The sequence below is a fragment of the Heliangelus exortis genome, chromosome 4, assembly GCF_036169615.1.
Source record: "Heliangelus exortis chromosome 4, bHelExo1.hap1, whole genome shotgun sequence".
NCBI classification, from domain to species: domain Eukaryota; kingdom Metazoa; phylum Chordata; class Aves; order Apodiformes; family Trochilidae; genus Heliangelus; species Heliangelus exortis.
Genome location: NC_092425.1, coordinates 39,726,270 through 39,752,767, shown reverse-complemented (window position 1 = coordinate 39,752,767; position 26,498 = coordinate 39,726,270). Strand labels below are relative to the sequence as shown.

Here is a 26,498-nt window from a genome sequence, read left to right as displayed (position 1 = left end):
TTATAGGCAGTATTTTAATTCTTCATTCCTAAGTCGAAAAAGTATCAAATATGGATGATAGAAATATGATCTCCTGAGTTGTGTTCTTCACCCCCTCCTTACCTTGATGTTTCTATTTTACATTTTTATACGGTGCAGGTAATTCTGTAGTTGTAAACTGAGGCACATCTCAGCCTACAGCAGGCACTACAGATTTGGTTTTTAACTACATGGAAGTGGATTCTCCATGAAGATTATAAAAAATACTCAGCAGAAGCTTTCCACTTTCAAATAAGATGCTGTTGAGAACTCTGTAGAAAGACTACATCTGAGTAGCTACTTCCTCACATGATTTCTCCATCCTGAAACCTTGTGGGTAATTTCATACTCAACATGAAGTATCTCACAGCTTTCTTTTTGAGGTCACTACAATCTCTGAGGTGCTGCTGAAGAAGAGAATCTGGGAATGATGGGTCAGGAATTGATGACAGTCCATCCAGGTTATTCCTGCTGTTCCTCTGTCCAGTTGATAGCAAAGCTGCCACCCTCACATTCCCTCATCCCAGACAGGATTGTGAAAGAAAAAATGGATTTTGGAAAAGAAAAATGGCCCCAAAAATCACAACTTGTCCAATGGAGAGAATGGCTCCATTTCTACACACACACCTTATAGTCACTGATCGTGAAGGGATCTCTGTGTTGCTGTACAGAGGCTGAGTCCACAGTTTTCAGACCAAACAGGGATTTTGAGAAGTTTAAAACTTAATAATGCTCAACTTTCATGCAGCTATCTCCAGAAAGCTCTGCATTCTCTTTGGAGATAGAGTCTTTTACTTTATACATATATTTTTTACTTTATTTTATATATATATATATATATATATTTTATTTTATACACGTATTTTTTACCTTATACAGCCAAGTAAAGGTTCAGTGCTTCTTTCCACTTTGGAAAAAAAACTTCAAAAGATGATAGACCTGGCATTTTAAGTGGAAGGCTCAGTGAAAGAAAATACAACTTTTGGGTCGTTTGTGCAGTTGAGATGAGAAAGCAGGAATGGAGCTGTGGCTCAGTGCTCCTGCCCATCACTGTTTCTTGATTTTTGAGTTCAGTGCAAACCTTTTTCAGGCTGGGGCAAGAAAGAGCAATGCAGGGACCTGATCCAACTCAGTCTGCAGCTTGACATGCAGCCTCTGCTGTGATATTTGCTCCAACAGAAGAAAATTTTCAGTTCTGTCATCAAGATTTGCTGTCCAACTACAAAGACCATGTAAATCCTTAAGGAATTAGAAGCTTGGGCCATATACCAATAACAAACTTGGAAGCACAAGCAACCACCTCCACAGGCAGGCATCCAAACACAAGTCTTAAGACAGGGTTTCTAGCTAAAAAGCATTCTGCATCAGTATGAGGTAAAAGGCCTTCCAGGAATAAAAAAAAAAACCAAAAAACAAACCCAAAACATCCTACACATCACCTTTCTGATAAGGGTGAACACAATCTGATGGGCAGGAAAGGACTGAGTCATAGTGGTAGGAGGCTTCAGAAAGTGATGCTATTTCCCTCAAAAAAGCATTTAACTTTTTGAGGGGAAAAAAGTTCTGCCCAGCTCTGACAAACAGCAGCATTTGCCAGCAAATTCTCTTCTTTGCTCCCAAATATTTGCCTCACTCCCCCCTGCCCATCCCCATCCCCATCCCCTTTTATCATCATTTTGATGGCAGGGACTCAACTCTTATTACCAGGAACCCACTGAGCAGATTCCATAGAAACTCTTCCAGATCAGACCCCAAGAGAACACTGGATGAATTGCCCAGGAACTGGGATGACAATAGCAGAACAACTTTTAGACACCCAGAAATCTTTCATTTGGATCTTAGGCCTCATTTCCAACATCCCCTTTTCCAGATTGCCTCTTGTCCTTGCATTGTTAATAAACAAACATGAAAAATTGCTGATGTCCCAAGCATAAACCTTGATGCAAAATATTCTGCTTTTTAGACACAACCTCTGTCAGCTGTTGTAACATATAATTCAGTTTGCATGCCAAGAAACAGCTCTGATCACTGCTCCTAAAAAGATAAGATTCTTCCTTTTAAAAAGATGTTTCAACCAAGCAACTTTTTGACTGGCATTTTTTTTTCTCTTTTAGCAATTGAGCAATGGTCCACAGTATGAGAAGCAGCAAAAGCATTTTATTTGCTGTATAATTAGTGTCATAAGAAATATGATTGGTAAAAAAAAAAAACCATCACAGAAAGGAAAGCTTAATAAAAATCCAAGAGCACTGGACAAGTGGGAATAGTGAAAACTTAGAGAAATATATATATATTTTTTTAAAATTCTGCCAAAGCTCTGGAACACAACAACTTCTGTTGGCCACTAGAGATTGTAACAAAACTTTCTACTACTTTTGCAGTGTCCTCATCCACTCTTCTGGACTGCTAGATTCAAATCACTTAAATGTGTTGAGGAGTGTGAGATGGGAACTAAACACAAGACCATGATCTGTTGGCATTAGGAAATGGAGTCCATGCAACTGTTCTGCACATGCAAAGGCACAAAACTTACTTAGCAAACACTTTCTTCTCAAAAACCACTTCAAGTCATAATACTTCACTTTGTTTAATTCCTGTATTTTCAAAAAGGTGGTAGAAGTACTGCAATTTTTTTTATTCAGTAACATGCTTCCCCTCCTTCAAACAGAAAATACCTTTAATCTTTGAAACAGAAAGGTTTGTTTTCTGACATTGAAATGACCAGACATTCTTAATTTATGAAAGTAACAAGTGTGTTTTTGACTCAAGAAGTTGCCACAATGATTATTTGTAAACATTATACCCACAACAGTAAGTACATCAAAAAAACCCCACACTTCCACCTTAAAATAAATCACAGAGCTTCGACATGAAATACATAAAAAGTTTTATTATGGATGTACCCCACTTTGTTATCTGGAGGAGAAAAAAAAAAAATCTGAGGCAACAGTTTGGTGCAGTACAGAGAAGCAAAGCAATATACAGTAGCTGCACACAGTTTGATTGGTTTCAGATCCCAACTAAATACTCTTACTATGACCGTTAGTACAGAAATGTTCTGTAATTAGAAAAAAATGAGAAGTATTACTCTCATGCTGTACAGTCTCATGTTTCTTGGTTAGAAAAGAACAACTGATTGAGTTTGAATCTTTCAGGCCCAAATCTTTCTCACCAACTTGCTCAGCTGTTGCCTCTGGAATGTTCAGCACAAAGGTTAAGCTCCAGACATAATTTAAGTGCTTTTCATGTGCAAACTGTTACTGGCTAAAGCTTTCAAAGTACATTTAATTACAGATATGAACACCCTGTAAAGATATGAGGATATGAGAGCAGACCCAGAGGCCAATACAGATTCTTTAAAGAGAAATGCTATGTTCCACTGCAGTAGTTCTAGTCCCTGATTAGGTCCTTCCAAAGAGAGGGTTTATTTCAATTGTAGGAGATTGACCACTCTTTGACAGAAGCATCGTGGGATGTTGTTACCAGAGTGTGTTCATCCAACCATGCCAAGCTGCTTACATGGTGTAGTCTGTGAGCATCTGTAGGGCAGTGCAAAACAACAAGAAAAAAAAAAAAATTAGAGAGGCCAGGCTGACAAAATTCATTCCAACATTCATACCAAATGAGATTTTTCAGCTGTGTGAAATACTCAGTAGAGCAGTTAAAAAATGGCAATAAAATATCACAATTTTAGCTATTGGAGATGATTAATAGAGAGGAACACAGAGGATAAGTGAGCTTGAGAACACTGAAATCTTTCTTACCATCAGTTTCAGAAAAGAGGTGCTGGGTTGGAGCTCTAGAACTAGCAGCAACTTTTAAAAGTAAGATTTGAAAGGGAAGCCTACCTGGGATCTTGACTCTGGTCTCTGGATCACTTACAGTCCAAACATACACCATCATGTCCATGCCTCCAGAAGCAAAATGTTCATTGTCTGGTGACCAGGCAATACAAACAACTTTTGCATGGTGTCCATAAAAGACATTGTGTTCCTGTTTGGAAGTTGGAGATGCAGTGTCATTTCTTTAGTGCAAGTTACTTCAGGAAATCACTGCCCTTTTCATGTGCAGCATCAGCAAAAAGCAAGACTCCTGACAATGTGAATTTCAGGTGCAGATGGATGCCCTAAACCAAGGGGTGGTTTCATTTTATGCTATTTATTTAAACATTTATCAGGCAGCCAATTTTTAAAAGTAGAAGCTGGATCTGTAAAGTGCATATGCAACAAATCACTTCTTGCTTAGAGGCTTTTAGAGTAATCCCACAGATGTTTCTAGAAGCCAAATTCTTTCAATTTTTACTTCAAAAATGAAACATTATTGTGGAATTCCATGCTTCATTTTTTTACTCCAGTGTGGCTTCAGTCAAAGCTTAATGACCTTACAGGCTCATATGCACATTGACTGCTCAGCTGAAGAGCAGAAATTTGCTTCTTGGTTGCAAGAAATTAGGCTGAAGGATAAAGCAATATTCCCTGCCCTAATGTATCCCCTTCGTTGCTTAGTTCTTACCACAGAATTTTGTGCCACAGCCAGCAAAATTCTTCTTTATTTACTTTAAGTTTTATTGTACTACAGGATTCTTATTACCTTGAGCTTGCATTCTTGTCCATCTTTAAAAATGCAGAAAAATTCTCTTAAAAAGCTATGCATGTATTTTGTTGTCTTTTTCCTTAAACCCTCCCCCACACCAGTGATTCAGCTGACCTGAATAAGGAGCCTGCATTTTGTGATTTTTATTTTTTTTTTAAATATTTAACTACTGCTAGCCTGGGCCAGCCCACACTCCATTTAGCTGTGTGTTTGTAATTAGATGGGTTTGAGTGTTTATATTTCTATATTGAGTATTTTATTTATATTTAGATGGGTTTGAGGAGCCATGGTATGGTTTCCTCACCTATTCTTGTGACCTTGTTACCCCACACAGCGCTACAGGCTGGGCACAGAGTGGCTGAGAGCAGCCAGACAGAGAGGGACCTGGGAGTTTGGGTTGCCAGGAAGCTGAAGAGGAGCCAGCAGTGTGCCCAGGTGGCCAAGAAGGCCAATGGCATCCTGGGCTGGCTCAGGAACAGCGTGGCCAGCAGGTCCAGGGAAGGGATTCTGCCCCTGTGCTCAGTCCTGGGGAGGCCACAGCTTGAGTCCTGTGTCCAGTTCTGGGCCCCTCAGCTCAGGAAGGAGCTTGAGGTGCTGGAGCAGGTCCAGAGAAGAGCAAGGAGGCTGGGAAGGGATCCAGCACAAGTCCTGTGAGGAAGGGCTGAGGGAGCTGGGGGTGTTGAGGCTGGAGAAGAGGAGGCTCAGGGGAGACCTCATCACTCTCTCCAACTCCCTGAAAGGAGGTTGGAGCCAGGGGGAGGTTGGGCTCTTTTCCCAGGCAACTCTCAGCAAGACAAGAGGGCACAAGAGGTCTCAAGTTGTGCCAGGGGAGGTTTAGGTTGGACATGAGAAAGAATTTCTTTATGGAGAGGGTGATCAGCCATTGGAATGGGCTGCCCAGGGAAGGGGTGGATTCTCCATCCCTGGAGATATTTCAAAAGAGCCTGGATGTGGCACTCAGTGCCATGGGCTGGGAACTGCAGCGGGAGTGGATCAAGGGTTGGACTTGATGAGCTCTGAGGTCCCTTCCAACCCAGCCAATTCTGTGATTCTATGACCTGGAGGCTTCACACAGGCTGCTCTGAAAAGCACCACTCAAAAATCCCAGGTAAACACTCACAGAAACACCAAATACACATCCCTGATTTAACAATTAAGTCTCACCAGCTACACTGTTTCACCACAAGGGATCTACACCTGAAATAAGTCAATTTGTTTTCAAAACAAGCTGCTGATACAATGATTCTTACCCCATAGCCATCGGTGACACTGAAGACAGTGACAACTTTGTTTGCATCACAGACTGCAAGAAAGGCACCATCGTGAGAATATGCCAGGTCAGTAACAGGACCTTTAGCTTCCAAAGACTTATCATCCTTTTTCAAAGAGGTTCCTTGGATTGAATACAAATAGACATTCCCATCCTGCAAATTAATAGCAAAAAAGGGGAAAGGCACAAAAATCACTTTTAAAGGCAGGTTTGCTGATTTGCTGGAACTTTTTGCATCAATAAGGTTAAAGAACCTGTTGCTTATGCTGTCTACAGTCTAGATTAGAAACCTGATTTCTAGAATTTGCCTGCGTTAAGCACACACTGAATAAAACCAGTCTAACAATTTAGAATCAGTAAAAAAACTAAAATGGTCACAGCGGTGGAAGAGCCTGGGGAATGGAAAGCCCAGGAATACCAATCCCACACAGTTTACTTGCTACTGTTGTAACAAACTGCCACTTACTACTTCTTAACACACCTCCTACTATTAAACACTGTTACTAGCTCTGGTAATTAAATGCAGAACAGTTTTTAGGGAGTGCCTGGACCTTACCCCTCCTCCCACTGCTGCTGTGCCTCCTCCAGGGTGAATGGCCACAGCCTCTGGCTCATAGCCAAGCTCATCAATTGCAAAACATTTCTTCTTATCTTTCATCAGAACAATCTGTGAATAAAAAGCCAGGAATTAAAGACCCTTCTTCAAAGTGCCCAATAGCAAACCATCACTATGCCAAACTGCTTAGTCCACTCTGCTTGCTCAGAAGTTTATTGTATTCTGATTTCAGAGGAACAGTTTCATCCTTAAAAAAATAAATAATAACAATAACAATAATAATAATAATAATAAAAATGTCTACATGTGGTGACCAAGTGGCTGTACTGAAGTATTGTCCTCTAAATAAGGTGGTGCCTGGCATGCTCTACTGCCTTCAGCTTTGCCTCATTTGGTTTGGACATAAAAGAAAAGAGTATTTTTAATAATACTTACTCTCTTCTTGGTTCACTGCTACAGGCAGCCAGGCAGGACCAAATTAGTACCAAGTTAATTCTGCAATGTTAAATTTTAAGGACTATTTGCAACCCAGTTCTATACTATGGACAGCTGGCATTATGGAAACTATCATGGAAATCAGGTTTGGACAACACTGCTGGAAATCACAAGCATAAAACCAGCATCCAAAGAGGAGGCATAAAGCATCAGAAGCATGCTTTGACACAGATAGCCCTGGTGCAATCCCTCTGGTTTTGCATGATCTGAATACTACTGGAAAGCTAGAGATACCCATGCTGTAAAACAGCACCAGCTAATTGGTTAGCTAGGTTAGTTAAAAAAAAAAAAAGTAGGACAAGACATTTTCCCCAAAATGGTGCCACTGAACAGACCAGACAAGAGCATGATTCAGGCTGGTGTAGCCTTTGAACACAAAGTTGTATTGATAACTGATTCAGATGCAACCATAGGAGGGATCATGTGAAATTTATTTCTAAACATAAATATCAGATTGGTACAGGATGCAAAAAGACAAAGCCTATCAAGCATCCTGATTAATTTTGCTCCCCACAACTCTTCCTAGGAAATCCTGCAGATGTGCAAGGTCATCCCACTGTAAAAGTTTGTCAGAAGCCATCATGTTACCCCACGAGGCATTATTAATTAACAGAGTAGTGGTGCTGATCATTCACAAGTTAATACTTACTTGTCCAATGCAGAGAACAACAGTGTAACCACCAGGACCCACAGCTAAACATTTTGGTTGAACATCCATTTTCACAGCATCGTGGCCACTGGAGGGAGATGTGTCAAGGTGGGGAAGGACAAAAACAAAACAAAATATTACTCCATGCTTACCATTTAAAATTAGCTATTCAAATCATTCCCCACCTAATGATCAAGGAGACGCATCATTTAATAGATTATTTTTTAAAAATAATCTCCAAATATTCCTTCTTTTTACTGCTTAAAGCATTATTAGTAGCAGGTAATACACCTTTGAAATTAAAGTCAATTTTACCAAGCTAGAGTCTAATGTTTTTTCCTAGCTAGGTGTTCTTGACAGGATTTCTTTTAAGTTTTTTTGCTTCAGTTGTTGTCTCCATGAAGAAACAGCTATGTCCCACCCCTTCTAACCACATCTATTATCAACATTCCTGGGAATTGATGAATCACACAAGACACCCTTCCCACAATCTGAGCCACCACAGGGCAGATCTCCACCTAAATTGTGGAAAGGATGAGACAAACAGAAAAGTCTGGGATGCATTTCTTCTTGTCACGGAAAAAAAAAATCCAAAGTTGGTACAGCAGTCATTTCTACAGTTTCCATGGTAACTTAAAACCTGAATAAATCACAGCATTGCATTCTTTACCCACACAACTCTTGCTGTCAAAGAAGCAGGGCTGCAACACCAGAATCAAAGGCAACACCTGAACTAACCTGTAGTCCCTCTTGCTGAGGTTGGTGTAGCGCACGGTATCATCCATGCTGCAGGTGACCAGCTGATCCATTTCATCCACTGCCATTCTAGAAACCTGGTTTGTGTGGCCTTTCCCAGAAAAGCCATCATTCTCTCCAGTTTCAGAGTCCCAATAATGTGCATGACAGAGTTAAGGAGCATTTGAAGATACTGGTGCAGTCAGATACAGCATCACCAGAAGTTAAATCATTGACAGAAGAAGTAAGGTTAGAAGGCACCTCTTGAGATTGTTCAGTCCAACCCACTGCTCAAATCTGTTGGATTTTGATTGTCTGTAAGGGTGGAGACTCTACAGACTCCCTGGGCAACCAAAATACTTATTAAATAAACTTCTGATGTTCTGTAATGAGATAAATGACCTGCCACAAACAGTAGCAAACACTGGAACAATTAGTTCTGAGAACAGGAAATAACTTTTAGGGAATTATAGCTAGAAGTTCTGCAACACTGGCTTTCCCTTATATGTTAACATCAGTTAACTATTAACCCTGTGCTACAACTCTGCAAAGAAAAAAACTCCTGTTTTTATAATGCTTTATGCCAACATGATGCCATTTTAAATGATTAAGGACTGCAGTTTTATTTATAAGCTTCAGAACATGGGAAGAAAAGCCAGCAGTCTTCTAGCTGAACACATCCCAACCTCCCCCTTTAAAATGCCCTTTGGAAACCAGGCTGCATTCCCAGAGCTTTGCTCCAGAAAGCAAGAGGACTGAAATAGAAGTAGAGTGAAGGACTCAAAAGAAGTACAAGTTCTCTTCAGTTGTGAGAAAACCTGATAATATTTGGGATATCAGCTGAAGAACCACAATGTGTCACAGAACTACAAATACACACCTTGACACAGGTGGGGAAAACACAACTTTGGAGAGAAAGGCTTCTTAATGGGTCAGAAATGGGTAAACCAGAGTTTATCTTGGCCTGAGCATCTTAAGGAGAAGATACATGACTTTCAGCATGTACTAAGATCTACCTACCTATCATATTGCAAGAGACAGCAATATGGTTTGCCTGTAGGATAAAATACAGAGTAACTATGTATTTATTTACTCCTCCATACTAACAATGGATCTGCCACAAAGCAGTGACAACTGGAAATTAGGAATTGGCTTATATTTAGCAAAAAAGTTGAAAGGCAATCAGTAGGGTGGGCAAGTTAGGGGAAAGCAGAATAAACTTCAAAATATTTACTTGTGTCCAATAACTGTAAGATTTTTTTCTTTGATAAAGCTTTTGGTTTTTTCCTCCTAATGAGCTCTCTCAAGAATAGGGGGCTAGAACAAATATCCCCATTATTCAAAGGATATTAATATGACCATCATTACTTCCAGAGTAAATAAAGGACTTTCCACCGTTTTTATGCACTGTAAGACACTGAATTGATTTGCTATGACCCTGTGAACAGGACAAAATGAATAATTATTGATGGGCAATTTTTCAACTTAATACATAAAGAAATCAAACCTATATGAGAAGAATTTGCTCAGAAGCATTAAAAGTCACTTAGAATACAAATCACTAATTCATGATACAGTCATTTAACTGTTGCAGCATTGCTATTTCCATGTACTACCCCTTGAAGAGAAAAAAAAACCAAGCACCATAAATACCTTTATTAACCTGCTGGCCCAGAATACTTCTGTGGCTTTTTCAACTACAAAGTTTGCTTTTTGGGCACTTAATGATTCAGGGAAGGGGATTAAATCTGGCCATGTAGCCACACCAACTGCCAGAATTATAGTGGCAACAGCAAGAATCTGGGACATCTGTTTCTAGTTCATGTAAAAATGTTAAGTTCCCATGAGAGTGCTGTGCCAGTGGAGGACTCTTAATTCCTAAAATTAAAGCTTAACTGCAGGGTAGTTGGAGTCACCTTATTCTCAGTCCACTAACTCTTGTGAACTGAGATAGCACTAAGAGGTTTCTATCTCTCCTCTCTGTCTTCTCTCATCTCAAGAATGCTTAAAACCTGCTAATAAAGTTGATAATCTTTACTGAGACCAAAATGAGTCTCTGAATTTGCACAAAGCAGTCTCATGAATGTAACATTGCAACTCCTTGACTCACATGACTTGCAAGAGTCAGTCACACACACAGTTTGTCTGGCAGTGCTAACAAAACCTTTCTTATTCCCTCCAGCCAGCTTCAACCACTGAGCTATTTATTGAAGAGATGGGAGGAAGGACTGAAGTTTAACTCACCTTTATGACACGTAAAGGCTTGTTTGGATTGTTCTTGTCCAAATAATTGATATAGCCAGACAGGGAGATGGTGAGCAAGTGGTCTTTCTGCCACAAACAACCTAGCTGCTGATCCAACACGTTTGATCCCATATTAAAAGTACTGACGACTGAATTAGCACCAACATCCCAGATTTTAGCAGTTTTATCCCCAGAAGCAGAAAGCAACTGACTACTGTCAGGGCTCCAACTAATCTGCAAGAACAAATGTCAGCACAAGATAGTAAATGCATTCATTATTGCAAGACTTCATAGTCCATGAACTTGGTAATGAAGCACTACAGGCCATTTGTACAAATGAAGTGATACTTACAGCATAAATACCTCCATCATGAGCTTTGCTTCCACCAAGAGCACACAATTTCTCTCCAGTTTTCCCATCATAGACAAAAATCTTAAGAGAGCACAAAGACATACAACTTCAAGGGAAAAGCAGTAAGCAAAAAAAAACCAAAAACCTCTAGGAGCAGAAACACTGTTACTTGCACTGCACAGATCATTCTTTCATGCTTACAGGTCTATGAAACACCAGATTTTTTTTTAAGTGGCAAAAGTATTCCTGCTTTTAATATTTAAGACTAAACAAATGAGATGACAATGGTAAATAATCACAGTAAGCCACCCTGCACACAGGAATCCTGATCCTGACATGTGAAACTTTAGAAAATGTCACATTTTTGACTCCTGCTGTGATGGGAATCAGCTCTCTGAGAAGGAGGAGCTGCCTCTGATAACAGTGCCATTGTTAAACCTCCCCTTATCAGCAGGGAGTCCACATGGTTGCTCTCTAGGAGTTCTGTATTTCAGCCAGACTTTTCAGGATCATAACAAGGATATGGGTATTCCAAAAGTCTCATATGTTTCTGACAAAATAACCTCCAAGGGAAGTATCATGCTAGAGAGATGGAATCAGGAAAAAAAAGCTGAGAGTGGTCTGGTTGATGACAGCTGTTACAGCTTTATCAGGGGGACAGTTAAAAGTTTAAGCTAGTCATTTTTTGGCATGAAAAAAGATTTTACAATGCTAATCTGACTGCCAAAACACACAAGAAAATCTTCATATGCTGAAATCACCACAAAGAGATTGGGGTTTTGTGTTACCTGGCCATCTGCACTAGCTGTAGCAAATCTGTTCCCATCAGGAGAAAACCTCACACAGTTCACAAACCGTGTATGGTCCTGTAAAAAGAAAGTAAAGAATCAGTACACAACTAAGGAAAGACTTTTTTACTTAGAAGATAACCCAGCAACAATGTAGTCAGTCCTAAATTAGCTGTGCAGGAGATGCCTGTAGGGAAACTGCTGCAGGTCAAATCCTTATCTGAAGAGGGTCATGGGGATGAAGAAGTTCACAGTTCAGGGAAGAAACTGTGACATCAATACTAATGTAGGGTAACAATTTATCACAATATCAGGTGAATAAATCCCCAGTTTCAGGGATAGGTATGAAGAAACCCTCAGCTGCAGCCTCGATGCAAACATGCTTCTTGCCCTCTATAGTTACTGAATATTTCTGTAGCATTTCCTAGATTTTGACCCTTCCTTCACTGAGGAAATCTTATGTGCACACAAGTACTTCATCCTTCTTATTGTAAAGAAACATAGGCATGATGAATAAATTATTATTTTATTGGAACTCCATTTCTGGGAGAGTGCATTAGTGGTAGCTGTGTGAAGTAACTAGGCAAGACTGATGTATGGTCCCCAAATAGATTATTTACAAGTAGGAGACTATTCAAACCATGCTAAGTAAAAAGCACATGTTAAATAGGGAAGCACCACAATGAGGCCAAAGCTCCCACGGAAAGAGATTTAGGAGACTATTTTTAGTATTATGAAAGGCAGGTCCTAACCTACTTTCTCTAACTATAGTTTGGTTTTTTTTTTCCTGATGATTCCTCTCAAGATCTAATCTAAACCATGGGACAGCTGTACCAGAACTCCATATATCAACTCTTTAAAAAGAAGACTACATCACATACTACCCTGACCAGCACTGGTACACAATTCAGACTTCAGAGTTCCAAAAGAACCAGCTTAGCAAAATCCAAGTATCAGCTTAAGTTCAGGAATATATTAGGCAACTACATCATTTCATTGGATTGCAGAGCTCAAAACAATTCCTTTTCTAGAACTGGAGTGGAATGCTTACTAAAGTCAGTATAAGAAGACTACTCAAGGCAAATGCTTAAGAAAATAAAAGAACTACTACTGTGTTTTTAAAACTAAGTTTGAATTTACTACTGCAATAACACTCAGTATCTGTGCAATAGACTTTTTTGGAGGCAGAGACATGTCTTCTGCCATCAAAAACAACTGCAGAACATTTTTTTGCTTTTATTTTCTTTGGCCCCAGGTAACAGTGAAGGTCTTAAACAGGGCATTTCCAGGCTTTGTTTCGTTTACATAAGAGATTTTAACTCATAGAATAAGAAACAAAAAGTGAAAAGGAATGTAGAAACAAAAATTGACCACAGAAGTTGTACTCACTCCTGATGTAAAGATCAATTACTTTCTCAAGCATTTACATTTGCCCTTTCTAAACTACCCAGGGAAGTTCACATTTGAGCACTCTTACATTTCTTAAACTGGCACCCTGAAAAATACTGGGAAATTCTACACAACTCTATCCTGGGAAGTAGAGCTCAGAAAGGACCAATAGGGCCAGTGAAACATCCTGTTTCCTAAGAGCCAAAAATAAATAAATTAGAGAAAATGGTTCAAGTTGTCCACTGAACCAACTATTTCTTTCAGTTTTCCTGGCCTGAGACAAGCCTTCAGTTACACCTGGGTTTGAGACAGCCCCTTGACACCAACTATGCCTCAAAAGGGGGACCTAAGAACTTTTGTTCCAGTTGTGACAAGAACTGCAAGCACTTGGAAAGCTTTTAGTCAGTTTGCTACCCAGTTTAACAGAGCCACAAGGAAAGATGAGACTCACACTCATTGTAAACTTGAATTTGAATGGAGGTCCCTCAAAGAAAGCAGCACAGTTGTCATCACTTCCAGTTGCCAGCCGATAGGGTCTTGTTTGTTTAATGTCCACACTATTGATCACTTTGTTGTGCCCAGTAATCTCACCAACAGAAGAGCCACTATCCCACAGGAACACTGCTCCAAATCTAGTTAAAAAAAACAGACAATAACTACAATTCATCCAAGATACATGTAGATTAAGTCCTTGAGCATCTGCAAACAGCAGATTTGAGTGCACTCAGGAGAAGAAATTAGGTCATCTCGTTAATCTCATGCAAGCACATCGCAGTTCCCTGGGGGCTATTTGAGATCTGGCTGGAGAAAGAAACTAATCTTCAATAGGAGACATTCACTGAGGGGACAGACAAGCAAGTTTTATGTGTAAAGCTTCTAAAATTCAGAGATCCAAAAGATATTCTTCAGTAAGTCAGATAGTTTGTAAAGGAAAGCAGTAAATGATTCCATTTGCCTAGCCACAACACAGAATGCAGAAAGCTAGGATAACTGAAATAGGATCGTTTATCTGATTATCTAGCATCCCTTTTATGACAAGGAAGAGGAGTTATAATAGTATTTTTATCAGTTGTTCCTTTAAATTTCCTTAAAAAAAAAAAAAACAACCCAAATCATTATAATCAATACAGCAGCAGTAAACTGCCAGAGCATCACTATCAAAAAGAGATTTTACAGAATCACTGCAGCAAAATTCTAGACTCAAAGTGCACTCACCTAACAGGAAGCTGGCAGATGCCTGGAAGTAGAAGAGCAAATTTACATAGTATCTACCCAGGGGCAAGTGGGGGTGAGGGAGCAATGGAGGACAAAGAATCTCTCTCAAATATCAGGACACAGTAGATCGTGGTGATTAAAAATAGGCATAGTGGGGTCAGGGAAGAGGATCACACTACAGTTTTCAGACCTTTAGGCATAAGACTACCTGGTCTGGACAGTTTTAAGCTGGAAGAGGGTAGATTCAGGTTAGACATTAGGAAAAAAATTCTTTAGTCTGGGGTTGGTGAGACCCTGGCACAGGTTTTCCAGGGAAGCTGTGGCTGCCCCATCCCTGGCAGTGTCCAAGTCCAGGTTGGATGGGGCTTGGAGCAACCTGGGCTGGTGGGGCACTGCCCATGTACTGGGGTTGGAACTGGATGATTTTTAAGGTCCCTTCCAACCCAAACCACTTGTTGATTGTAAGGTATGTCAGTCTTTAGACATCAAAGGACACAGATCTGACCTCATTCAGTCAGCCAAGGACAACTGGTTAAGATTTTAGGTACCACAGTAAAGGTCTAAAAACATGGGTGCCATGTGAGGGGAAGAAAATTCAGATATACTTTTTTTTTTTTTTTTTTGCTTATTCAATCATGTCCTCTTAATTTGGGAAGGATGAAAGAAGAGGGAGCATTGTTTTGTGGTTCTCCTTTCTACTCAGGATTAGTCCAAAAATATCCATCAAAAAGCATACTGAACAGCTATCCCTGAATGGAATACCCACCTCTAAAACACCAACAAAACCTACACAATTTTGAACTGAGCAACTCTAATAGCCCTGCATTTTCCAAGGAGTTTTTACAGCTGCCAAATACTGCATAAAGAATTCTGTTCCAGAATGGCACAACATGGAAGCCTAAACAGGGAACAAGCCATTATTTTCTTTCCTTGAATAACTGAAAGCTTTCTGCAAAGAATGTGCTTTGTTAGAATACAGAGGTTTACAGTACATGTGTGTATATAACTGCACACACACAAAGAAAGAACTGCTCACTTTTCTCTTCCTTCTCCAACCACAGCAATCCTCTTGCTGTCTTCTGTCCAGGCAAGGTCCTTTATTTTTCCTGCAAATGGCTGGTACTCATACTTCAGTAGATGTTCCTTCTGTGTAGTATCCCAGATTCTCAGCTTCCCAGAGACATCTGCCATAAGAAAACAGAATATAAGTGCTGTTGTTCCAGCATGACTCAGTCACATGGCTCAGCAATCTGTCAGGATGCAGATTTTCAGCTACACTGAACACTTGTACTAGGGACCTATTATCTGTCCCTGTATTACAACTGCTGCATATCACTTGACTCAGGAACTTTGAAGACTACATCCTTTCCACTAAATTATGGTTTTAGCCACACGTGAGGCTTCAACATATGCAGCAATAAATCCAGCACATGGAGACAAGTTTTGCAAACAGAGAGGTGAAAAAACTGCACAGTAAGACAGCACGTAAGTACCTGTGTTACACACACACACAAAAAAAAAACCCAAACCCAAACCAGCCCTCTGTTCCCCACCTGATACAAGACAGCTTATGCACACTCCAAAGGGAAGCTACCCCTCATCTCCAATAAAAGAGCTATCTGGTAGAGAGTGGCCAAAAAAAAAAAAAAAAAATAAAAAAAATCACACCTCAGCTTTATGCCTTTTCTCTACAGAAGCACCTACACACCATGTTGCCTGTGGTGCTTTATCTGGATTACTGCAAAGGAATCCAATAGAATACTGAAAAACTGTAATGTCACACACAGCAGACATAGCACAGGTCACAATAATTTCAGAGCATAATGAAAGCTTCCTTGGTCACTGTTTCTTCTCAGTATTACACAGCCTTGGAGCTTGTTTCTATTTAGAGCAATTCCTGTGGTGCAGCACTGTACCCAGAGGAACTGTTCTACACACAGAGAGGTTTACACAGCTTTAATGAAAGCCACATAGCAAATTCTGTGTGTTGGACCCTTCATAAAAGCCTCAGTTGTAGAATAAATGACATGCTAAAATAATATCCCTTTCACCTCAGCAGAGAGTGGTTTTAAGATGAATTCACCATTTATCAGTACATTTTTACAGTTCAATTTAAGCATACAGGAGCCTCTGGGACCTGATCAGGGACTCATCCTCTCCACTTCTGCTAAAAGGACAGACACAATCCTCCACTTCACACAGAGAATTTGTCACTGAAGCAGAACTTTTGTGTGAACTTTAAACCTAATTGCTTGCTCCAATAGGTAGGACACAAATTCTTTTAACTTTGTGGTGTCTCCCATCACTGTATCTGTTAAGACTGCAGGAAGAGAATTTACCATAAAAGCCACAAAGCACAGTGCCAAAGGTTTGTCTCATCAAGCACATGAAGTATTAATACAGGTTGCATGGCTAATGCAGATTTATATAGAGAAATGAATCTTACATGTTATACTTAGAAACAGCTTAAACAGCCTGATGCTATCTTCAGACCCCATGCTCAGCAGTATCATCAAACTATTTATAAATGACATCCAGAAGACACTTTTTAAGGGGAAAAATTGCAGCTTAATTCATTTACTCCAGTATGACAGACAACTTCTGCAAAAAGTCAACTGAATACTCCTCTAGGAGCTTCCTTAAGTTGATAATTAATCAAAAGCTCCTTCACAGATGAGACTATGTATATATTACTGCTTTACAGAGGACTGAAAAACCTACAAGGCAACAAGAACAAAATAGATGGATTATTTTGAGGCTCAGATACAGTACAAACACAGAGCATCAAAGATGTACAATAAAAAATGTAAAATGGGTTTTTAAGAAGGTATTTAATTTGACATAAGGTCCACATACAAAACTGAGCCAAAAAAATCCTGGCTGAAGATACATACCCTGATACAGCTTTGGGATATGTAGGAAGCCAAGAAGAGAAAATTTTAGATAAAAAAAAATATTGCTCCCCTTTAAACTGCCAAGAGAGAAATTCCCATTCTACTAAGACCCATGCATGAGTCTGGACTCTCTTTCTATGAGGCTCACATTCAAAATATTTTATTTTCAGATATATTACTTGGAAAGGATTTCTATATTTGGGCACATTCCTTGCTTCTGAAGTGTTTCTAATTGACAATGGCAAGCAGGTTAGAAAAATAATCCATAGGTACATTACAAATGGTTTTAAAAAAAGAGAAGCTAAGGTATTTATCAATTCCCTTCAACAGTATGCCAGCCCTCCTGAAAAAAAAAAATCTATTATTTGAAGCAACCCTCTATTAAGAAGGGTTTGTTTAGTTCTTTTAAAGTCATTTCCACTAGCAATCCTGGAAATTTATGCTGTAGAAATTCAAATTACCTACTCTCAGACTACTGATTAACATGCATTACAAGGGAACTGTGAATCAGCATCTTCCCCTGCTAACTTACCACAGAAAGATTTCTCATTCAGGTTAAGGCTTTAAGAAAAATCATGCCAAGTTCTGCCAAATTCAGTCAGAAAGACAGGGGGAGGGAAAAGAAAGGAGTATCAGCTCTTCTAGAATCCCTCCCGTGGTTTCATAGTATGAAAGTTTGTTAACAAGCAGAAAAAACAGTTCTCTGTTTCAGAAACAACTTTTGATTCTGCTGCACATCCACAAGTCTTCATTACACTAAGATCTGTTCTCTAATATTTCACATTACATATTTCAAGCTCACATCCAGCTTTTTTATTTTAGTAACAAATTCTAAGACAACCCAGCACACGACTAAACTCACTGCTTTAGAGGAACATCTCCAGAAATTGTTCCTCCCTCAGGCAGGCAAACATAACTCCACTGAAACACATTACATTGATAATTTACACTCAGTACAGAAATGTGAAGTGTTACTACTGTGTTTTGGCAATAAGTTTTGCATCAAGCACTTTAACAGCTCTGTCCACTTATCTCATACAGCATGTGCATGATACTTTACCTCCAGATGCTATGTAGAAGCCACTGGGAGCATACTTGGCAACTACAACCTGGTGGGCATGCTCAGTGTAGATGTCAGCAATTGCAGGGTTCTGGTTTAAAAGGACAGAAAAAAAGAAAAATTGAGTTGAATTTCACAGTTTTCAAGGGAGTAAAATCAGACATTCAAAGATAAAATTCTCTTCTCACATCCTTCCTTCCAGCTTAAATTGAGCTACTACACAGTCTACAACTACTCAGCCTACAACTGGGACATTGCAGGACACTGCTGTATGGTACCACTGAGACAACACACTGATTTCTAACAACTCACCAAAGGATTTTCTCCAATAGGAAGAAATTTCCTCCATGGCCTAAACCATGACATAAGGACTACTGTGACCCTTTCCTCTCCAATACCTGCTGAAAGGTATAAAAACAATCTCCAGACTGACAGGCCAAGCATCAGGCTTTCTTTTTTTGTGGCTGGCCCAGGTAAGCCAGGTAGCAAATAGAATATTAAATGAGCTGTGCACACATCCTAAAATTCTGCTGTAGTTGAATATGAAAATTAAACACACACATAACCATGCTGCATGACCATTAATCATCACCATGTATTCAAGATACAGTAGTAACCAATGAGGTGTGCAAGGCTTGCAGTCAGCAAGAAGGAGCAACGTGGTTAAAAAGCCAGAGACTGGCACAGTAAGACATTTTCCATAGTATTAAGAATTGTACTGGAATTCTGAAAGAATTTCACTGCCACTCCATCATAATTTTCTCTCAAACACTTGTCCAGATGCTTCAGGCTGAACAATTAAAACTGATTGAGTGTCTCAGCACATCAGGAGTGTCACACTACACAAATCAAAAAAGAATGACATTGAGGCAGCATCTGCTCTGAAATTAACTGAATCAAGAAGATATTCTACTCATCTTCCAAATATAGATTATATATGCTACAACATTAATACTCTACTTCCTTGAAAAAAAAAAATTCTACCAGTTAGCAGGTTTCTTTAGGCTCCAGAAACTTGTGTATGGTGGAAACAGAAGCCCATTTTAACTGCTATAATTGATGCAGATTTATTCATCCAAACCAGCAAACCACCTGATGTTATGGTATGACTCAACCACCCAATCAGGAAAAACTACCATACCTGCTCTGTGTTCCAAAGCAGACAATCTCTCCTGTGTGCAGGAGTTCTTGCTGTTGCAGTACTGTTACATCTCAAGGGACAGAATACAGCTTACTCACACAAGGAGCTCTTTTTTTGCTCCTGCTTTTATACATTGCTTGAGTGTGCTACAGCCCCACTTAAGGCCCAATCAGCTGCACTTCCAGCAGACACATCAGTTTCCATTTTGTGGGCAACTCAATTTTATCTAATAAGACAAGATAATATTTTCTCCATGCCACAGCTGCATCACCTACAAGTTCAGAGAGCTCAAAATCCCTCACACTTTGTTAGTAGTGGCATACATTAGTAGATGATGCTATTACAAGAATCTCAAAGGCAGAAGGAAGGAGATGAGAAACTGGACTTAAAACTGACCTAAGGGGTTAAATGAAATATTGACTCCCAAATTTAAAATACAGTAAATAGATTCAGGAAACCAGATAAGCTAGAGCTGTCAGTTTAAATGCTGATGTCTGCTAATAAGTCAATTTTTTAGCTTGTATGTCTTTCATATTGAAATCTCCAAAGAGATTTTAGGGCAAGATTATATAATTAGGTGGGACAAAAGCAATACCTCACACAAGACTCAACAAGAAGAGTGATCTTGGTAGGTTTACTTTTAACACTGAAACCAGAGCCACATATGAAAGTGAGCAGTTGAAGCTCCAAGCTTCAAAGAAGGATTAGACTCATGAAGGTGATAAAATATTAATGAAGTATGAAACCTTACAAATATCACTAGTCCTTCTGACTCAGTGCTTCTCCAGCACTGTTCCAGGACTTCCTTAGTAAAGTCTCTACCTTCTGCTCAAACATCAAGTATTAATCCTGAAGGCTGTATTAATCACCATTGATGAGCTAATACCAGATAACTTCTGACTTAAACACAAGTCATCACTGCATTTTGATGACTTCTTCATTTTCAATTAGAACTGTGCATGGAGGGATTACACACAGTATTTCATTTGCTTGTTGTGAACTATTATTACACAGGCTCTGATGTTTTTCAGAGTGAGAGCAGACACACTGCCATGCCAGGTCACCAACAAACTGCAACACTGTCCAACACAAAAGCTATAGCAGAGACTTTGGTCAGTTTTTGTGCCCCTGATCCCATACATCACGTAGTTTTCTGAGGAGTCACCTGTCAATTATTAACAGTAACAGACTCCCCTTGTCAGGTAGGTAAGTTTGCATTTCAGCAGGAAATACACCATAAAACTGAAAGATTTATGACTTTCATTCTCAGCTTCCCTTGAAAGTTTACACAGCCTAAATTTGAATCCCCACAATGCCACCTCTCCTGCTCTCAGGCCATGCCACACACTCAGTGCTCTGCCTGACACAGGGAATAACATTTGCACTGGGTGAATTTTCAGTGATCTGATTCAGAGGGAGGAAAGCAAATTGTTTGCTTTCAATTCTTTCAATTTAACCCCCCCAAAACAGGGTCAGATGAGCACTAATAACAGCGCAAGGGAGGAGGTCACAGTCCTTCAGCTAGGCAAGAAAATTGTAATGTAAATTGAGTGGCTTTTCTCTCTTCTGTCATCAGACTGTGTGCCATTACAGTCTTTAATTGGGGCTTCTGGTTTCAGAAAGCTGAACTTTTCTTGATACCAAGAGTGAAACACTATTACAACACCATCCTGAGATACTGACACCAGAGTGTGAGCTCATTCTCGGTTTTAAGCAGATGAATTTCAAGTGCAAACAACAAATTTGCAAATAATTAAGTTCTTAGCAGCATTCTTGTGTTACTGCATGACAATGATGGAATGTCTGGATATAGGGGAGGTGACAAGACAGCAGAGCAAAACAGCTCACAGTTTAAAGGTGTTTACAGAAGCAGCCATAAACAAATCCATTATTGTGGAGACCTAAGAATTCCAAAGAGGTGTGACCTGCCCCCCTGCAGGGCAAATCACCAGTAAGGGAGAAAGGAAATCTAGAGGAGAATTTGGTTTTCTAAAGAAAAAGTATTTACTTTGAAAAAAATATATTTTTGAAAACCAGTAACAAAACAATAACCTAGACAGGTAACGCTGCCCCCATGCTGCCCCCATACTTCTCAAAGCGATGCCATCTTTGAAAACAATTTAAATAATATGTTTAATATTTCTCTAGTTACCACTGGAGAAGAAAACAAAACCAAACCAAACATCCACACCTGGATGGTGTGGAAAAATGAACTGGAGCATACTAATATTTAATCAATGAGGAAATTTCCCTATAACCAAGGCTGAGAACTCAACATGCAGACAGCTTGCCCCTGAGTCAACTCACTGACAACTGGTTTGATACACTGGAGTGCAGAAAAAGAAATCACAGACCAATGCATTTAAAGAGAGAGATGTCTGCAAGTATTTTCATGCTCCTCTTACAAGCTCAAGGCCCAACACAGCAAACAGGGAAGAGATGACTGCTCAGACCAACACAAAGCTCAACTTCCTCAAGTGTGATACTTGGATGAACGGGGCCAACAGGAATGCATCAGTCATTTATAAATCCTATGAAAAGAGGAGAGCAATGCACATTTGGCTGAGATTTTCTACAGGTTCTCACAGTCTCTGCCCGTGGTTTTCAGCCTGAGTCATGCACCCTGCTTATTCCCCTGCTGCTGCTCACAGCCCTGTGACCTCCATCGAAACCACCAAGCGTGGTGGATGAGGCACCGGCTGCTGAAAGGAGAGGGGGAAAATAAAACGCAACTTAGGCAAAGCTCTACGCCACGCAAAGAAAACAAACCAAATCGGGATACATTACATCAACGTTCCTGATGACGACACATTTTCCATTGGTATAGAGAAAATTGTTGCCCTTAGGATCACCTCCGATAATTTTGGAAACGCCTCGTTCAACCTGCGGGAGGCTGGCGAATACTTTTTCTACGGGAAAAGGAGAAAAGAGGGAGGGGAGGGTGAGATGGGAGGGGGGGTGGGGGGAATGAATCAAATATTAATTTTAATAAATAAAATTAATAAGCCATTCAGTCTCCCCCCGTTACCGGACGCCTCACAAGCAGGCGCGGTCACTTGTTGCTGCCAGCGAGCTGCGAGGAACCGCGGGCTCCGCTCCCGCCTGCGGGGCGGTGAAGAACACAACCCCCCAAAGAACCGAACCCCCCGGCCCGCTTCTCTTCCTCTCCCTTCACCCAGCACCTCATCGTTCCGCCCCGCACCCCCCCCCCTCCACCGTTTTAATTTTTTTTTTTTTTGCCGCCTTACTGATCTCGTACGGCATCTTCGCCCACTTGTTACTGCGGCGGCAGGAAGCGCTGGGAAGGAAGGGCGGCGAGCGCAGCCCGGAGAGGCACAGGGCGGACCGGCCTCGGGCTCTGCCTCTCCCCCCGCAGCCGCAGCAGCAGCAGCCGCCGCCTCAGCCCCGCTGTGGCGCCCCAGCGGCACGAAGCAGGAAGCGCCCGCTCGGCCGCCGCTCTCCCCTGCCTTTGACCATATATAGTCAACTCTGCCGGCACCGCGCAGCTCCCCCGGCAGCCTTCGTCCCGCTCCCTCCTCCTCCGGAAATGCCGTGAGCCCGGCGAAAAGCTGCGCTGGGGCGGGAGGTTTGCGCTGGGGCGGTAGCAGGAGACGGCCCCGCCCCGGGAGGGAGCTGCGCGCAAGCGGCGGCGGGATGGAGGGAGGGAGGGAGGGAAGAACGGCGGGAGGTGTCACCGCGGTCACACAGAGGCTCTGCCCGGCTTTGGGGTGGGCACCGCCGGGCGTGTTGCACATGCGCGCCCCCTCCTCTATCCATGTATCCATCCATCCTTCCATGCATCCAGCTATGTCCGCCCCGTGTCTCCCCGGGGCATGCGCGGAGTGGAGACATGCGCGAAAGCGGCGGTGAAGCCGCGGAGAGGGGTGTGGAAAAGGGCGCTCCGCTGTTGTCATGGGGACAGCCCGGCCTGGGAGAGGGGTGGAGCGCGGAGAGGGAGGAAATCCGCGCTGATCCCAACGGGAAGGGAGGGGTGCGCGGAGGGAGGGTGCGGGGCTGGGGGGGAAAGGGTGCGGGAAGTTGTTGTCGCGCTTTTCCCGCCCGGTCGTCGTGCGGGGCAGGGAAGGTCCCGCCGGGTCCTTCCCGCTGGAAGCAGCGGCTTCTGGGTCGGACGGCATCACTGAACATGGCTGCTGTGGGGAGTCTGTCCGGAGATGGCTCCTGGGGGGACACTGGGTCCGTGACTTAAGTTACTGAGGGGACAGACCTGGAGTTTGGTTTGGGAACCATTTTGTGAGTAGGGATTGAGTGCAGTAACCTGCAACAGGGTCTGTGGAGGTCTTTGGGTCTTTGAAGTTCTTCCAGTACCTGAAGGGGCTACAGGAAAGCTGGAGAGTTTTGTTTTGTTTTTCTTTACAAGGGTGCGTAGCCACTGGTCAAGTGGTAATGGTTTGAAACTAGAAGAAGGGAGGTTCAGGTAAGACATTAGGAAGAAATTCTTCACTGTGAGGGGGGTGAGACCCTGACCCAGGTTGCCCAAGGAAGCTGTGGCTGCCCCATCCCTGGCAGTGTCCAAGTCCAGGTTGGATGGGGCTTGGAGCAACCTGGGCTGGGTGGGAGGTGTCCCTGCCCATGCAGGGAGGTTGGAACTGAATGGGCTTCAAGGTCCCTTCCAACCCAAACAATTCAATGATTCTGTTCTTTGATCTTTTCTTTTAATGGAAGTGCTGGAAAAGTGGTTCCTGTCTGCAGTTGGTATTGAAGATCAGTCTAAACGTCATTCCTTCAACATCGATTATAATTATTAGTGTTTGGGACATATTCCCATAGTTCCCATAGGTCCCATTCATAGTGCCATTTAAGTCCAGATATTGTTGAGTTGTTTTACAAAGTGTAAGTTCATCTCAGAATTGTCCCTTGAGGCTAAGTTGGATGTCCACGTAAGTTAACACGGACAGCAAACTGTTAGGAGAAACATGCTATCCTTCATGTCTTCTACATAACTTTGGATAAATTGGATTTTTGTCTCCTGTATAACTTTGGATAAGTTGAGTTTTCCTCTGCTTCCAATGCTATTAATACAAATCATGAATATACCATCAGTTCTGTGTGATACAGCAAGGCAAAGCATTTATATCTCATTAGGTTAAGCTCCTGAACTGAGGAGTTGTTTGTGCTGCTTTGTGATTTTGCCTCAACCATTAAGTGAGTTTGCTTTTTCATATCAAATGGGAAAAAAGCATCAGGATAGATGGGTTTAAGAGGGGTGCAGCCTGTGGGTATAATACATGGTATTCTTGGCCAGTTGACCTGTAAAACAGCCATGGGAAGCCCTGTGGGATTCTCCTCTGGGGGTTGGGAGAATGGTTGGAGGAAGGAAGGTTGAGATGCTTAAATGCAGGAAGGATCACATTGCAGTGCAGGGGTATGGAGACTTCCATTCAGGCATTTCTGGATGAAAAGATGCCAAAACTTCCCCAAGAACCTGTCTTGAGTTGGCCTGTAGAGCCCCATTTTCCTTAAGGAACATTGAGGGCAGCTCAGGACTATGCTGGGATTACTGTAAGAGGTTTCTGTGCTTCTCACTTCTGCACTAAACGGATTTGGGGTTTTTTCCTTATCCATTGTGTGGCTTCACAGAGTTAACATTTTCCTTGAATGATTGCCATTTGCCTAGCAAGAAACAAATTATCCATATGATAATCCATATGTTTGGATTTTTCAGAAAGAAATTAATCTGGATGTATTTATTACATCAGTATTTCCTGCTGAAGGCAGAATGAAGAGACATTTGCTGTAAGATTTTTTTTTTTTTTGTACACCAAGGCTTTATTATTTCTTATGTACATGAATGAAGTCTTGCATGCCCCAGGATCATGTGTATATTTTTTCAGCTACGTTTGTTCACAGGAAATATTTTCTCTCCCTGCAAGGGTTGCTTTTGTAGTTTCATAAAGCACTGACCTCTGCTCACATCCTAAGGTTTTTTGTGTATATTTGATAATTACTTGAAACAGTGTAGCTGACATATTCTTGATCTCTTACTCATTAACATCTCATAGCTGCCCAAATAATGGCCCAGGACTGGAAGTACAAATGAATTTTGCAGAGGAGTCGGAGTTACAGATGTGATTTTATTTTTTTTCAGGAGCCTCACATATTAAAGAGACAAAACATCCAAATCTGAAGCAGACTCAGCTCAGTGCTCCTGGAGCTTCCATTTTGCAGCTCATAGTAGGGGAATGAATTGATGTATTGTTCCTTTTCCCTCTGCAAAGATTTTACTTTCTATTATCTTGGCTAGCAAGTCTTAGCAATTTTTCATGTTTCCACAACTGTCCCTGCACTTTGGCAAAAGCTTAAGGTTTGGTTTTTTTGTTTTTTAATAGAGATTTCCAGCCAGCTCAAGCTGCAAGTGCAGCAGTGACAGGCAACTTGTGTTTTGATGGCAGATTTATTTGGAATAGTTGAAGAAGTTACAGCTCCCAGCTGTCTTGTGGCTCTTGAGTGACTACGTGGGGATCTGCCAATGTCACCAATGTCACTTTACATCAGCATACCTGGGCAGGGGGTTGCCTTTGGCACAGGGTGGGCATCAAACATGAACTGCTTCATTCTACCAAACTAAATCTGCCAGAAAATTCTGCTGGCCCTGGGCTTGCACTTGTCATATATTAAGACATTTCTGAGTATTTTGGAAAGCTGAGTTTCCCTACATCTTTCTCAGGAGGGTGGAAGTGCCACCTGCCAGAGTATATGTGCTTCATCTTCATTATATTATTTACACAGTGACAAGGCTATTACCTTGCTAAATTCTCAAATGTGATTATTTACTAAGTTGATCACAGATAAGAGTGATACACAGGGGCTTGTAAAATATGTCCTGGTGAGTTTGTATTCCAGAAGGCTCATAACCTGCAGCCTTAGTTCTCCAGGCATGGAGATGGTTATTACTAGGCATGTGATACCAAAGATGTTGTTTGTGTGTTTAGAATTGAATAATAATGCTGTGCCAGTCAACATTGTGTGAGGATGGATTGACTTCAGACCAAAAAAATCAAAGATTAGGCTGTTGCATTGCTCAGCACATGGAATTTCTAAAATTATTAGCATCTTTTAATGTGTTTTTTTGGCTCTATTT

At 41.2% G+C, this 26,498-nt stretch overlaps 1 protein-coding gene across 2 annotated transcripts; it reads right to left on the bottom strand.

Annotated features, from left to right (window-relative positions):
- Positions 1-2,888: 2,888 nt before the first annotated feature.
- WDR1 (WD repeat domain 1) lies at positions 2,889-22,980 on the bottom strand. Of its 2 annotated transcripts, none has more exons than XR_011725870.1 (15): positions 22,648-22,980; positions 22,187-22,308; positions 18,259-18,349; positions 15,341-15,488; positions 13,541-13,721; positions 11,701-11,778; positions 10,913-10,993; positions 10,561-10,794; positions 9,667-9,754; positions 8,320-8,476; positions 7,582-7,669; positions 6,438-6,548; positions 5,670-6,035; positions 3,867-4,928; positions 2,889-3,557 (listed from the first exon to the last, which is right to left on the bottom strand). XR_011725870.1 is itself a non-coding variant. In XM_071743958.1 (15 exons), the coding sequence occupies exons 1-15, from the start codon at positions 22,661-22,663 to the stop codon at positions 3,448-3,450; spliced, it is 1,824 nt and encodes a 607-aa protein (XP_071600059.1). In that variant the 5' UTR covers positions 22,664-22,978; the 3' UTR covers positions 2,889-3,447. The 2 variants fall into 2 exon arrangements, 1 of the variants encoding a protein (XP_071600059.1); XM_071743958.1 differs by having other exon boundaries at positions 3,867-4,011; positions 5,862-6,035; positions 22,648-22,978.
- Positions 22,981-26,498: the final 3,518 nt, after the last annotated feature.

Bases quoted from the DNA above. Each gene is read 5' to 3' on its own strand.
- WDR1 (XM_071743958.1), bottom strand. The intron at 18,350-22,186 runs GTAATGTATCCC...CTTTTAAACCAG, and splicing joins TCGTCATCAGGAACGTTGAT to AACCCTGCAATTGCTGACAT. The intron at 10,994-11,700 runs GTAACACAAAAC...TGCTCTCTTAAG, and splicing joins CAGCTAGTGCAGATGGCCAG to ATTTTTGTCTATGATGGGAA.